Here is a 12,624-nt window from a genome sequence, read left to right as displayed (position 1 = left end):
GCTGTCTAGGTTGGCCATAACTTTCACACACACACACACACACACATATATATGTATATATATTTATATATATATATATATATATATATGCCCAGTAGCATTTGATGAATACAGGTCCGAAGTTCCAGGCTGTGAGGCTCTTGACAGCGGTACGGTCTTTGTCTTGCCCATGACATTCTTCTCGATTCCTGGCATAGTGACTTGCAGCTCTTTAACGCTCTGAACCATCTGTCATGTAAATGAGTCTGGGTGACTCAGAGCCCACCTGGGCTTGGCACAGCCCCTGACGCTGAAGGTAACAACTGTTTTGAGGACACCCAGTATCTTTCTGAGCACAGAAATCCCGTCCTAAAGCAAGGTCTGGACAGAAATGGGACTGGAAACAGGATTACCTGAACTGAAATTACCGACTAAAATGAACTTCAGTGATGTGCTTACCAGGAGGGCGAAGTGAAGGACCACCCAGACAACGCCCAGTGACGTCACCAGCAGATCGTACCGATTTCTCCTGCTTTGCCAGAAGCCAGCAGGAGACATTGCCATGATCTTCATCGTAACCTAGAGGAAAGCGATGAAGATGGTGAGCTGAGGCTGGGTGTTCACAGCACATATTTAGATGTCCTAACTTGAAGCACATTATATTTTAAAGGATGTAGAAACCAAAGAGAAGTCTTTATTACTGATGCGTTAATGGCTTCCCTGGTGGCTCAGACGGTAAAGCGTCTGCCTACAATGCGGGAGACCTGGGTTTAATCCCTGGGTTGGGAAAATCCTCTAGAGAAGGAAATGGCAACCCACTCCAGTACTCTTGCCTGGAAAATCCCATGGACGGAGGAGCCTGGTGGACTACACTCTCTGGGTCGCAAAGAGTCGGACACGGACTGAGCGACTTCACTTTCTTTCACTTTCTTTCTCTCTGGGTATATACGTGTGTGTGTTTATATATAAACAGGTTCCTCTGGTGGCTCAGTGGTAAAGTATCCACCTGCCAAGTTTTCATCCCTGAGTCAGGAAGATCCCCAGGAGAAGGAAGAGGCAACCCACTTCCGAATTCTTGTCTGGGAAATTCCATGGACAGAAGAGTCTGGCAGGCTACAGGGCATGGGGTTGCAAAGAGTTGGACACAACTTAGCAGTTAAATAACAACAACAAATATATATATAAATACACACTGCTGCTGCTGCCAAATCGCTTCAGTCGTGTCCGACTCTGTGCGACCCCATAGACAGCAGCCCACCAGGCTCCCCCGTCCCTGGGATTCTCCAGGCAAGAACACTGGAGTGGGTTGCCATTTCCTTCTCCAATGCATGAGAGTGAAAAGTGAAAGTGAAGTCGTTCAGTTGTGTCTGACTCTTAGCGACCCCATGGACCGCAGCCTACCAGGCTCCTCCAGCCATAGGATTTTCCAGGCAAGAGTACTGGAGTGGGTTGCCATTGCCTTCTCCAATAAATACACACATATATATGCAAATCTATATTCTCCACACTCTTTTCTTCTTCTTTTATGAAGAAGGACACTAGTTCTGACTAGTTAGACTAGTTCTGATAGCAGGACATTTTTCTTCCTCAAGTAAAAGGCCATAGATTTTGGGAAATATCAAGCGGTACAGGGTGAAAAAAAAATCTGCTTGCTTTTCAAAGAGGACTGCACTGGAAATTGATGTGATATGGGCCATATATTCAAATAATCTTGCCTGGGCCAACTCCCTTTGCCACCACATTGCAATTTGAGTCCCTGAATGATGTTGGTTCGTGCCGTTCACTATAAGTATTGGAACTCACCTAACTAGACAGGCTGCCGTTCAGATACAACAATCAACAGCAGTCAGCAATTCTTGTAGTTAGAAAAAAATGGAAATGTGAAGTGTTTGTTCAAGCTAGAACAGCCTGAAAAGGAAATATTCTAAGAGCATGCCGTTCCCTTCCCTCTAAGAGGACTTCAAAAGCCATGGAACACATAGCAGAAAGGAAGTGCCCCTGAAGGAGGAGATTGTTGAGAAGGTGTGCTGTGGACCCCGGCTCCAGCTGACCCATGTACCTCCAGAACAAAGATGAACGTGAAGACGACCGACATGGTGGCCAGAGGGACAGTCACCGGGTCCTCGACGTCCCACTGGAACAGAAACAGCATTCAGGTCTGTGTCCGCATCCATCAACACAGGAACACTCGCCCCTCCTCCTCCCATCTGAACACAATTGCGAATTTTAATTTTTTATAAATGCAGACTGTAACTGGACATGGCTGCCTGAAATGTTCTTGGACCCACCGATGAGTAAACAATTTCACTCCCAGGGTCTTTAGGGGTGTAATAAAGTACCTTGACGGACAGCAACACCGACTGAGCCAGGACCAGTAATGCGATTGTCCTCTTAAAAAATGGATGCTGGGTTATGTCGTACATCTTAGCTCTAAAACCATCATTATCTGAAACAGAAAGGTTTAGGCAAGGGCCTTTTAGACATAGGTCACATTTACATTCTTGCCTTTCATTTTTCTTTAATGCTCATCTTAAAACCCATTACATTTTTTTTTTTTCTCCTACAGTTCAATCGCTTGTAAAGTGTTTTTCAGGAATGGCTGGGTCTGAATATTTAAAAAGATGGTGCATGAAGCCGTCTGTATTGGAAGGAGAAGCGCATCATTCAATTTCTGTCAGTTTAATACATTTCACTCACGTGTTTAAAAGGCAAGCACAAATATATTTTATTTAAAAATTCATTTTTTCATTAAGGCTTATCCTGAGAGCACTGAAGCATGGCCTTTGGGTGGTTGATTTTAATAGCCTACGGAGAGATCTGTAGTTTGGAGCCTGTTTCTATGTTAACTTATGCAGAACCGCCTAGTGGCCTCGCGATTATTATTTTAATTGAAATCTTAGACTCCTGGGGAATCAGGAACACTAGTGCCCAACATGAATAAAATCAGAGCATCTTTGATACCCGGGCGAGGTGGCAGATGAAGAGGCTGTGCTATCTTCAGTCGACTCTTCAAATCTTCCCATCTTCTCTGATCTACAGTCAGCAGAGCCGTCCCCTTAATAAACAAAGGAAAGCAGAGAGAGACCCTTTGTCGTGTGTTCCATGCCAAGGACACTGCAAACGGGCTGCTGCTACTCACAGGATGGACGTGGGTTTAAGACAAAGACATTCTTCCAGTACCGCAGTGGCTGGATAAACATGGTCAGAATTCTCACACGTGTTCTTGAGAGGAATTCCAGAAAGGAAGGGCCGTGGGATTAGAGAACATTCAGCAGCCTTCAGCTGGCATCTTTGAACATGTATGAGACTCAGGTTTGGGAAAAATCTAAAGAAGGTTTTCAATATGATTTTATTTCCAAAAAGGGGTACTTACTCTAACAGTGGTTAGTTTCCTTCCCTTTCGTTGGAGAAAATGCTGCAGCGACATGACAGCTTGTCAAAGCTTCTGCTTCTGGTTAAGGCTATTGTGTCTTTTGAGAAATCATTCTGATATATGCCATCGTGAGACTTTATTTTTAAGTGGTTTGAGGTCAGAGAATTTAGATCTTTAAGAAATTAGCCTTGTGACAACCGATTAATGAGATCGGATATTGTTATGTAACAGAGCACTTTATTACAATGCACATGAATTTATTATGTCACATTTCATTACATTATATTATAAAGACAGAAGTATAATTTAAGAACCTCTGGAGGAGGGCATGGCAACCCACTCCAGTATTCTTGCCTAGAGAATCCCACGGAGAAAGGAGCCTGGCCGGCTGCAGTCTACAGGGGGGCAAAGAATTGGACACGACTGAAGCGACTGAGCGCTCATGCATAATTTAAGAAACTGGGAAAAACACCTTCCCGCTCCCATCGTGCCTTACCTGACACCAAGCTAACGGTCCCTGAGGGGCACCCTTCTCACTGCATCTTCAGACTTTTGACACTTACGTGTGCATACATAAAAATGTGTTTGTTTTGAATTTTAAAAATTATGTAATGGTATTCTACGTCTGGTAATTTATGTAGTTTTGTTTTTATCTTCATTGAACATTATGTTTTCCATACAACTAGATACTAGATCTGATTAGTTTATGTTAACCGCTCACATCATATCCCACTGTACACATCTGTCAGAAGTTATCATTTTAGGCTTACAGACTATAAACAATGCTGCCATGAAGACATGTGTACTGTTTCATGGGAAACGTCTTGTTCTGTGCTCAATCTCTAAGAGAGGAACTGCTGCGGTCTAGAAGTTTTCGTATTTCCACATTTACCAGAGATTTCCAAAAGAGCAATAATCAACAACATTGGTTTCAATCTACAAGTGTTCCCATTTCCTTATATTCTGGCCCGTACTTGACTTTATCAGATATTTTAATTTGGAAATTTGATGAGTGTGAAATGTATCTGATATAGCTTTAATATTAATGAGATGAAACATTTTAATATGTATAAATGGTGATTCCCATGTGTTCCTTTGAGAATTGCCTGTTCATATTCTTTGCTCATTTTTGTATTTGGATATTACTTTTGATGTTTTGTAGAAATTCTTAATATATCCTGGATACTAATCTTTGGTCAGGTATGTGAATTATAAATATTTTCTCAGCTTTATTTTTTAAAATTTTGCTTAATATGTCCTTCATCATTCAGAAACTTTTCCTTTTAATATAATCTGACTTGTAAATTTTTTTTTCTATATGGATTTCACTTTGTGGTTAATGTCAAGAACTCTACAACTATTCCAGGGTCAAAAGCAGATTCTCCATGGTTTAAAAATGGTTTAAATTTTGTTTTTCATAGTTGGGTCTTTCATTGATCTGGAATTCATTTTTGAGTATGCTGTAGGGCAGGAATCTCAGTTTCTGAGACCTAGACAGTCAGTCAGTTACCGCAGCATCACTATGGGTAGTCTTATCTTGGCCACTGACCTGTGCTACTTCTGTTCCATATACACATGGTCTCTCTTAGGGCTCTGTGTTCTATTCTGAAAGCCTAACTTTCATTCCTGTAACACTGACAACGCTATTTTACTTACATGGCTTGCTTTTCCACATTTTTGTTTACGCTTACCTCTGCCCGAGGCTTATCAATCTAATTTAGTGTAACAAACCAGCTTTTACCATTCTTGGGCTTTTCTATAAGTTACTTTGGGTTCAATACCATTAATTTTTGTTCATATGTTTGTTATTTTCTTCCTCTTATTTTCTTCTATCTCACTTTGTTACTCTGGTTATAATTTATTGATTTGTATATTTGGCACATTAATATTTGATATTTCTCTAATATGTACATGTAAGTACATTTCCATCTAATTACTGATTTATATATACCTTGTGAGTTTTTATGTTATTTTTATAAACAATTTATCTAAATGCTTTGAGATTTTCTATCACAAAAAACAATCTTTCCTAAAAGGTTCACATAATTGAGAAATTTACATCTCTAATGAACTGATCATGTTTTTAATGTCTGTTATACAGTTTCTTCCATTTTTCCCTTTTCCTAAGAGCCCATCTGAGCTGACATCCACTCTCTGTTCTCTCAGGCCAAGAGGTTTCTTTCTTTCTTCCTTCCAAACATCAATATAGCCAAGACCTCTGGTTATTCTGCTTACTTCAGCCATTCCTCTAAGTTCAAGGGCTGCAATTAATTATGCACCTGCCTTCACTTACTTGATATTTTATGTTGTTTCATTTATGTAACTGAATCGAACCGAATTCATCTGCAATCAGATCTACTTGCTCAGAGGGCCTGGGAAGGTGTTCTGGGCAAGCAGTCCCTAATCTCTGTCAACTGACTCATTAACTTCAGCCTGGGTCTTGGAATTCTCAGTGTCTGCTCCCTGGCATGGCTCAAAGGCATCTAAAAAGATCCATTGTCCTCTTCCCACGTGATATCAAATGGAACACACGGTGGGGCTTAAAGAAACTCACTTATGAATGTGGGAACGTAAAACAGGGGGCTGGGCCAAATGATCTCTATTTTTCTCTCTCTCTAAATTCAGTGTTTCCATGAGCTGGAGTATCATTGGAGGCCAGAGAGGAGATTTTCAAGTGGTACCCTTTGAAAGGCGGAACGAAATGACATCCTCATTAGGCAGACATCAAAGGTGGCAATTGGCTGAGTCGCTGGTACCACACACGTGTAGAGCCTGGGGGGACGTGAGTGAGACAGTCCACATGCAGTGATGCAAACCAAAGGGCCCTGAAGTGAAGGCATGCAAACCGGTCCCAGCTATGAGTGATGAGGAACGGTCTGGTTCGAGGCAGGTAAGTCTAGCTTTAATTCAATGCAGAGCAACAGGCGACATTTTCACACCCTTGAACGACCTGTCAGTAATGGGCTGACATGTAATGGGCCCCACTGCTGAATCCTGGCCCCATCGTCTACTCTTTCCAAACCCCTACACAATGGTTTCACCCCTCTAGTCTGCATTTTAGAGTTGTGAGACTCGAGACATGCCCGTGGAAAATCTCAGTGATTCCAGAGGAAGATCCACCCTAATCGAACAGAGGACATCGCAGCCACGTCCAGAAGAACGAAAGGCAACGTTTCTCCCAAACTCTTTTTGCCAGGAAACTACACTTGCTATTTTCCCTTTGTGAGCTCTTGTACTGCTCATTAGAGCTGCTAGAAACTCAGCATGCATCCCGAACTCATAAAGGATGCAAAGTTTTCTGTGAAATCAGACAAATCTTCTTTTATCCTAGGAATTAGGATTTCAAAACTTCTACTGCAAGTCCCCACCCACACCTATCAAAATTCTGAGTTCATTTACATTTTGTGAAAGTAATATAACCTGCAATCAGTGCTTTGGTTTCAGCTATTGTATTTTAATAACTCGCCTCCAGCCTTTCAATTTGGACAATAGGAGATGAGCTTTCTCAGTCCCAGGGAAATTAATGACACCCTTACCAAAAGAGAAGATTTAGCAAGAGAATCCTGCTCTTCAATACTGTGCCTGAAAGGCAGCAATGAGGTAGCTTGTAAAATAGTTATGGAGATTATTTACACCAGTCACATCACAGTTTAAGGCGACTTCATGCCGGGTACGAAAAACAGGACTCAAAGTGAGCTGCTAGGAAAGAATAAACCCTGCAGAATTCAAACCAAGAATTCTTACCTTGTTTTCATTGAAATTAGCAATAACCACTCCAACAAAAAGGGTCAGTCCAATCATGCAACCCAGGAATACAAAAACATGAATATAGATTCCATGCATCTGTATAAACGAAAAAAAAATACGGTTATCCATCAAAGCCAACGAAAGCAGCTGTGGTCTCGTTCAAAGGATTCCAGTGCGTGCTTACCGGCCCCACACGATGAATAATAACGTCCCTCACTTCCACCCAGCCTTTCAAGGACAGAACTTCAAACAATGCCAGCATTGCATTGCCCACGTTGTCAAAGTTAAAGTTCCGAGGATTTGCCCTGTGGGTCAGAAAGAGGAATGTTCCCGTGATGGTCTGCAGAGAAGCACCCTGAGGCAGTATCTATAACTCTCTCTACTCTTGGGTGCAAAGTGTACCTGGCATTTGGAAGGGAGGGTAGGTGATGTTCGATTACTAACTCATTAACAATGCACCAGCATGTTAGAATTTATTATGCACTTAATTGTTAGGTAATGGGGAGGTGTTCTCAACCCAAAAGGACAAAACACTCTGTGACTACAAGCTCCAGAGGGTCTGCAATGTTTTGGGCTAGTCCTGATTATACTGGGGACTGGTTAGAACTTGTGCAGGAAAGCCTTACAAAGAGGCGCTGGAGTCTGGATGTGAATTTTGGGATAGTTTTACATTAGAAAACCTTTCTAAAGGCATAGATTACAAATTCTGCTGTTAGTACAGAAAGTGTAAAATGAGTTGAATTTGGCCACTTGATTTTATTCTTTGTCATCACGGGAGTAGCAAGCTGTGACCTAGTCGTGCTTTGGGGGTCCTGGGGGTGGTATCGAGCCTGTGGACTTTATCTCTCATTACCTCCGAGAGACTCAACGGACACTACTTATAGACCCCAGTGTTGTTTATACCCGCAGTTAACGTCTGATTTCTAAAACTATTTGGCCCCTCTATTCTGGGTGTGTGTGTGGGGCGGGCGGTTCTGGGCAATGTCTCATTTCCTGTTTTTCTGACACATGTATACTTTTCTCACTAATATCTCTACTATACTGCATCTCCGCCCTTCCCCCACCCCCATTCATTATAGGTCTTAGCCAACAGTTTCATTAACAGAAGAAAATTTTAGTGTTTTTTTCCCTTTTCTGAGGTTATTTTAAATAATTAAAATATTTAGACAACTACATGCTGGAAAATCCTGACTACCATCACATTTCCTGGATTTGATGAATTGAGCTCAGGATGACTGAATTGAGTATACCTACTGAAGCCTAGCTAGACTATATTTTGATAATTTTTCTTTTTTGCTAGCACATTTATCAAAAGTTAACCTTCATAGGAGGCCAACACTCTTGGGGGAATCTGGTTTAGTATTTTTCTACCAGAGACAGTCATGAGATATACTTTTATAAGTTAATTTTTTTAATGCTAAATATGTGGGAATCTAAAAAGAAAACATAAAGCTGAGACTGACTTGTTTTTAAAGGTTTTGAGCTGATTGCTATATCAGCTTTTTTTCTATGTAATAAAAAAAAAAGCCCCACTCGGAAATACACATTTTGGGCTTCTGATTTGTACTTCTTAAGTATGAAAGTACAGGCATATTCTCTTAGATTTTTCCAACACTCTTTTCTTTTGGCATTTTAATTAAATTTAATATATTTTATAGCAGACAGGAGCAGTAAGGATTCTACAGATGCCAGAATTTTCTTGAATAAGGATTTGGAAAAAAAACACACAACAAAATGAGTCAGCTCTCAGATCTGATGTCAAACTTTCTTACCCATCCATTTTCTTTATGTAAGAAGTGCTTTCTAAGCTGAATTTGCAGCAACCCAAGCTACTTTATATTCTGAATCTTTTAGAAGTTAGAATACGTTAAAATATACTTTTAGGCTAAAACAAGAAAAATAAAATGGAAGATCATAGATTTAAATCACTGGAAGACTAAATAACATTTAAAAAGTCTCAGTTTCAATCATATAAGCTATCTGTTTATGCTGTGTTTCTGATACTAAAATTGGAAAGTTTGAGACCTCACCAACAGAGGACTTCAACAAATCCCAAGCACAATCCATTACTGTCAGTTTTTCTGTGGTCCTTTTGTTTTCTTTTCTGGTTAATTTCTAAAAGCTTATAATCCCCTGATGCTGGGAAAGACTGAGGGCAAGAGGAGAAGTCAACAGAAGATGAGATGGTTGGATGGCATCATGGACTTAACAGACATGATTTGAGCAAACTCCAGGAGATAGTGAAGGACAGGGAAGCCTGGCGTGCTGCAGTCCCCGGGGTTACAAGGAATCGGACACGACTTAGCGACTGAACAGCAGCAAAATCTTGTCCATCCAATTCAGGAAATGAAGAATCAGTTCTGACTCACAATCTGGTCAGTTTTGTACCCCCTGGTGACAAATGCTCCAAGGATCCCAGGTCATGATAAGGAGAGTTGTTCTCCCCTGGGAACATGGAGATGCCTTGGAGGAGAGGAATTTAGCCTCTGCCTTGGGATGTGAAGATGCTGCGAATGGTGCCGTCCAGAATGGTACCTGGTTATCTGACACATCTCTGCCTTTTACTCTAAAGACATCCGAAACTTGCACTTCTTGGAATGCAGGCTTCCATTTTTGCCTTGCTCTTTGGTAACAGCTCTTTGAATTCACTCAGCCAGCAACCGTCTAACCTCTGCCTCGCCCCTCCCTCCCACCTGCCCGTGGCTCCTCCCCCTTCCACCCGCCTAATTCCTATCCACCCTTCATTCCTATCCACCCTTCAGGAGTGAACTGAGTGTCTTCTCTTTTCGGTCCTTCTCCTTGGTCCAGTCATAGTCTGGGTTAGGTGCTTCTCCTGCCACTGCACCCTTCGCCTCTCCTTACCTTAGAATCCAAGGCTGATACACCAGCCTTTTATTATCTTTAGCCTGATAATCAGTTTCTTTAAAACTGAAAACTTAAGCCTCGGGACCTCCCTGGTGGTCCCGTGGTTAAGAATCCGCCTGCCTGTGCGGGGGACACTGGTTCGATCTCTGATCCGGGAAGATCGCACACGCCGCGGTGTAACTGAGACCCTGAGCCGCCAACTACGGAACCCACGTGCCTAGAGCCGGTGCTCTGCAACTGGAAGTCCATGCAGCGCAACTCGAGAAAGCGCCCGTGCGGCAAGGAAGACCCAGCACAGCCAGAAAGAACTGAATAAACAATGAAAAAAACAAACAAGAAACTTAAGCCTCAAGGCCCCTCCTTGGCCAAGGCCCCTTCTAAGATTCAGGAAGGGCCAGGGAAGTGTTTGCATACTCAAACGTTTCTGTTAAATTTAACAGCGCAACGCCGTTTTACACTCTTTTTCTTAGAAAGTGAAAGTGAAGTCGCTCAGTCGTGTCCGACTCTTGGCGATCTCATGGACTGCAGCCCACCAGGCTCCTCCGTCCATGGGATTTTCCAGGCAAGAGTACTGGAGTGGGTTGCCATTGCCTCCTCCGAGAGCATACCCAAATTGTTGGAGGCTTAGACTCCACAGACATCTGATCTCTTTCTCCTAGAATATATCACCGTGTGATCTGAAATTGCCTAGAGGTAAACTTCTGGTGAACTTCCGGTGAATTTAGGGGCTTATTTATGCAGCATTAAAACCTCAGCATGTTGTATTAAACCATTTTGATTTTATTTCCTGTTCTCCACTAGACTTCAAGGTTTTAAGGATCTGAGATCATAGCTTGTCCCCAGTGACAGCGTAATACCTGGAGAAGAGTAAACAGTAAATATATTTATTGCAAAACTGAGCACTTTGTTGACTTCTCTTTCATGCATTTCATTTTCCTAAGTCCCAGATCTCTGCTTAAAACAAAATATACAATATTTATAATATATATGTTTAATCCTTTTTACCAAGGTAATTTTTATCTCATCAAGTCTAAGTGATTCAGAAGATGAATGTATTCATCTGAAGAGAGAATGCAGAAACCAGACTGCCTCCTGAATTAGCTACTGCATATTTATATCCTAATTACAATTATAAAAACATTCCTCTAGCCTAATTCTGATATGTTATTTTCTTAATCATAAATTAGCCAATAAAAAATTACAAAAATGTCAGCTGCTAACTCTTGATGAGATTATTAGAGAAAGAAAATATGTGAAAACTTTTAACGGTTACAAGTTGACATTTATTTGATGAAAGATTTATATTTCGCTAAAACTCACCCAAGTTATTATATTCTGAACAAATGGGAAATAACTATTGTGATAATGTCAAGAGATGTCTCTCTGTTTATGCTTTTAAAATGCCATTGAACTTGAAGTCCTTAATAGTAACTTGCATGCTGCTGCTGCTGCTGCTGCTGCTAAGTCGCTTCAGTTGTGTCTGACTCTGTGTGACCCCATAGACAGCAGCCCACCAGGCTCCCCCATCCCTGGGACTCTCCAGGCAAGAACACTGGAGTGGGTTGCCATTTCCTTCTCCAATGCATGAAAGTGAAAAGTGAAAGTGAAGTCGCTCAGTTGTGTTCAACTCTTAGCAACCCCATGGACTGCAGCCTACCAGGCTCCTCCGCCCATGGGATTTTCCAGCAAGAGTACTGGAGTGGGACGCCGTTGCCTTCTCCATAAAACATTATATTTCAATTAGCTGATTTTAAAATCATAGAGAGCTGGTTTTATGGAACAGGGTGAACACCATAGGGTACTACCAGAAATGGCTTACTCTCCTCCCAACACTATCTTCCAGTGTACTCTATTCCCTTCCTGACATCTTACATGCGTGCTTGTTAAGTCACTTCAGTCATGTCTGACTCTGAGACCCCATGGACTGTAGCCCATCAGGCTCATCTGTCCGTGGGACTTTCCAGGGAAGAATACTGGAGTGGGTTGCCATTTCCTACTCCAGGAGGTCTTCCTGACCCAGGGATTGGATCCACGACTCCTGCATTGGCAGGCAGGTTCTTTACCACTTGGGGAGATTCTAAAAATTTTTGGCCACTTTTCACTATATGATGAGCCTCAGTCTAAAATTCCTACTCCATTCAAATCTGTACCAGGATCCTACTCTTAGCAGCTCAAGCCTGACATGTGGTCTGAGGACAGAAAAAGAAGGTCGGCCACTCTGGTCCACTCCTCCCATATGGTGACCACCTCGTTCTTACAAGACAGGGTGGGATTAGCTGGACTTAGAGACACGGGCTCCCGTCTTGTGTATCTGACTCTGCTGGCCTCTGTCCCTGGACCCTTTCTTCTCAGCAGTCACTGTTCTTTCATGAAGCTCAATTTTGTGTTCCCAAGAAATATTCCACGTTTTAATCATAAACCTGGTCCTTTAACACCTGTCCTACGTACAGATGCTGGACGCATGTTGTTCTGGACGATCGGATAAAACGTCTGAGTTACCCTTCCTGGCCTCCTGTCTCCCTCATCACCATCCCCCAACTCAGGAAGATTCCTTTTCAAGGCCTTTTTTTTTTTTTCCCCAAATACAAACCAACTACCCCAGAGTCCACACCCCAACCACCACCTGTATCCAGCTTTTATACTCGGGGCCACGATCCGCC

At 42.1% G+C, this 12,624-nt stretch overlaps 1 protein-coding gene across 1 annotated transcript in view; it reads right to left on the bottom strand.

Moving 5' to 3' along the window:
- Window positions 1-12,624, bottom strand: part of NALCN (sodium leak channel, non-selective) — a 284,614-nt gene that overhangs the window by 23,480 nt on the left and 248,510 nt on the right. The window contains exons 28-33 of the mRNA XM_010831483.1: window positions 7,284-7,404; window positions 7,097-7,195; window positions 2,941-3,034; window positions 2,319-2,425; window positions 2,039-2,113; window positions 439-558 (exon numbers count right to left, since the gene is read on the bottom strand). Coding sequence (XP_010829785.1) covers window positions 439-558; window positions 2,039-2,113; window positions 2,319-2,425; window positions 2,941-3,034; window positions 7,097-7,195; window positions 7,284-7,404 — 616 coding nt within the window. The remainder of the gene's footprint in view (window positions 1-438; window positions 559-2,038; window positions 2,114-2,318; window positions 2,426-2,940; window positions 3,035-7,096; window positions 7,196-7,283; window positions 7,405-12,624) is intronic.

This window comes from Bison bison, unplaced genomic scaffold (assembly GCF_000754665.1).
Source record: "Bison bison bison isolate TAMUID 2011002044 unplaced genomic scaffold, Bison_UMD1.0 scf7180017864527, whole genome shotgun sequence".
Classification (NCBI taxonomy): Eukaryota; Metazoa; Chordata; class Mammalia; order Artiodactyla; family Bovidae; genus Bison; species Bison bison.
The sequence above is the reverse complement of the archived record's forward strand: the minus strand, read 5'-3'. Positions and strand labels throughout refer to the sequence as shown.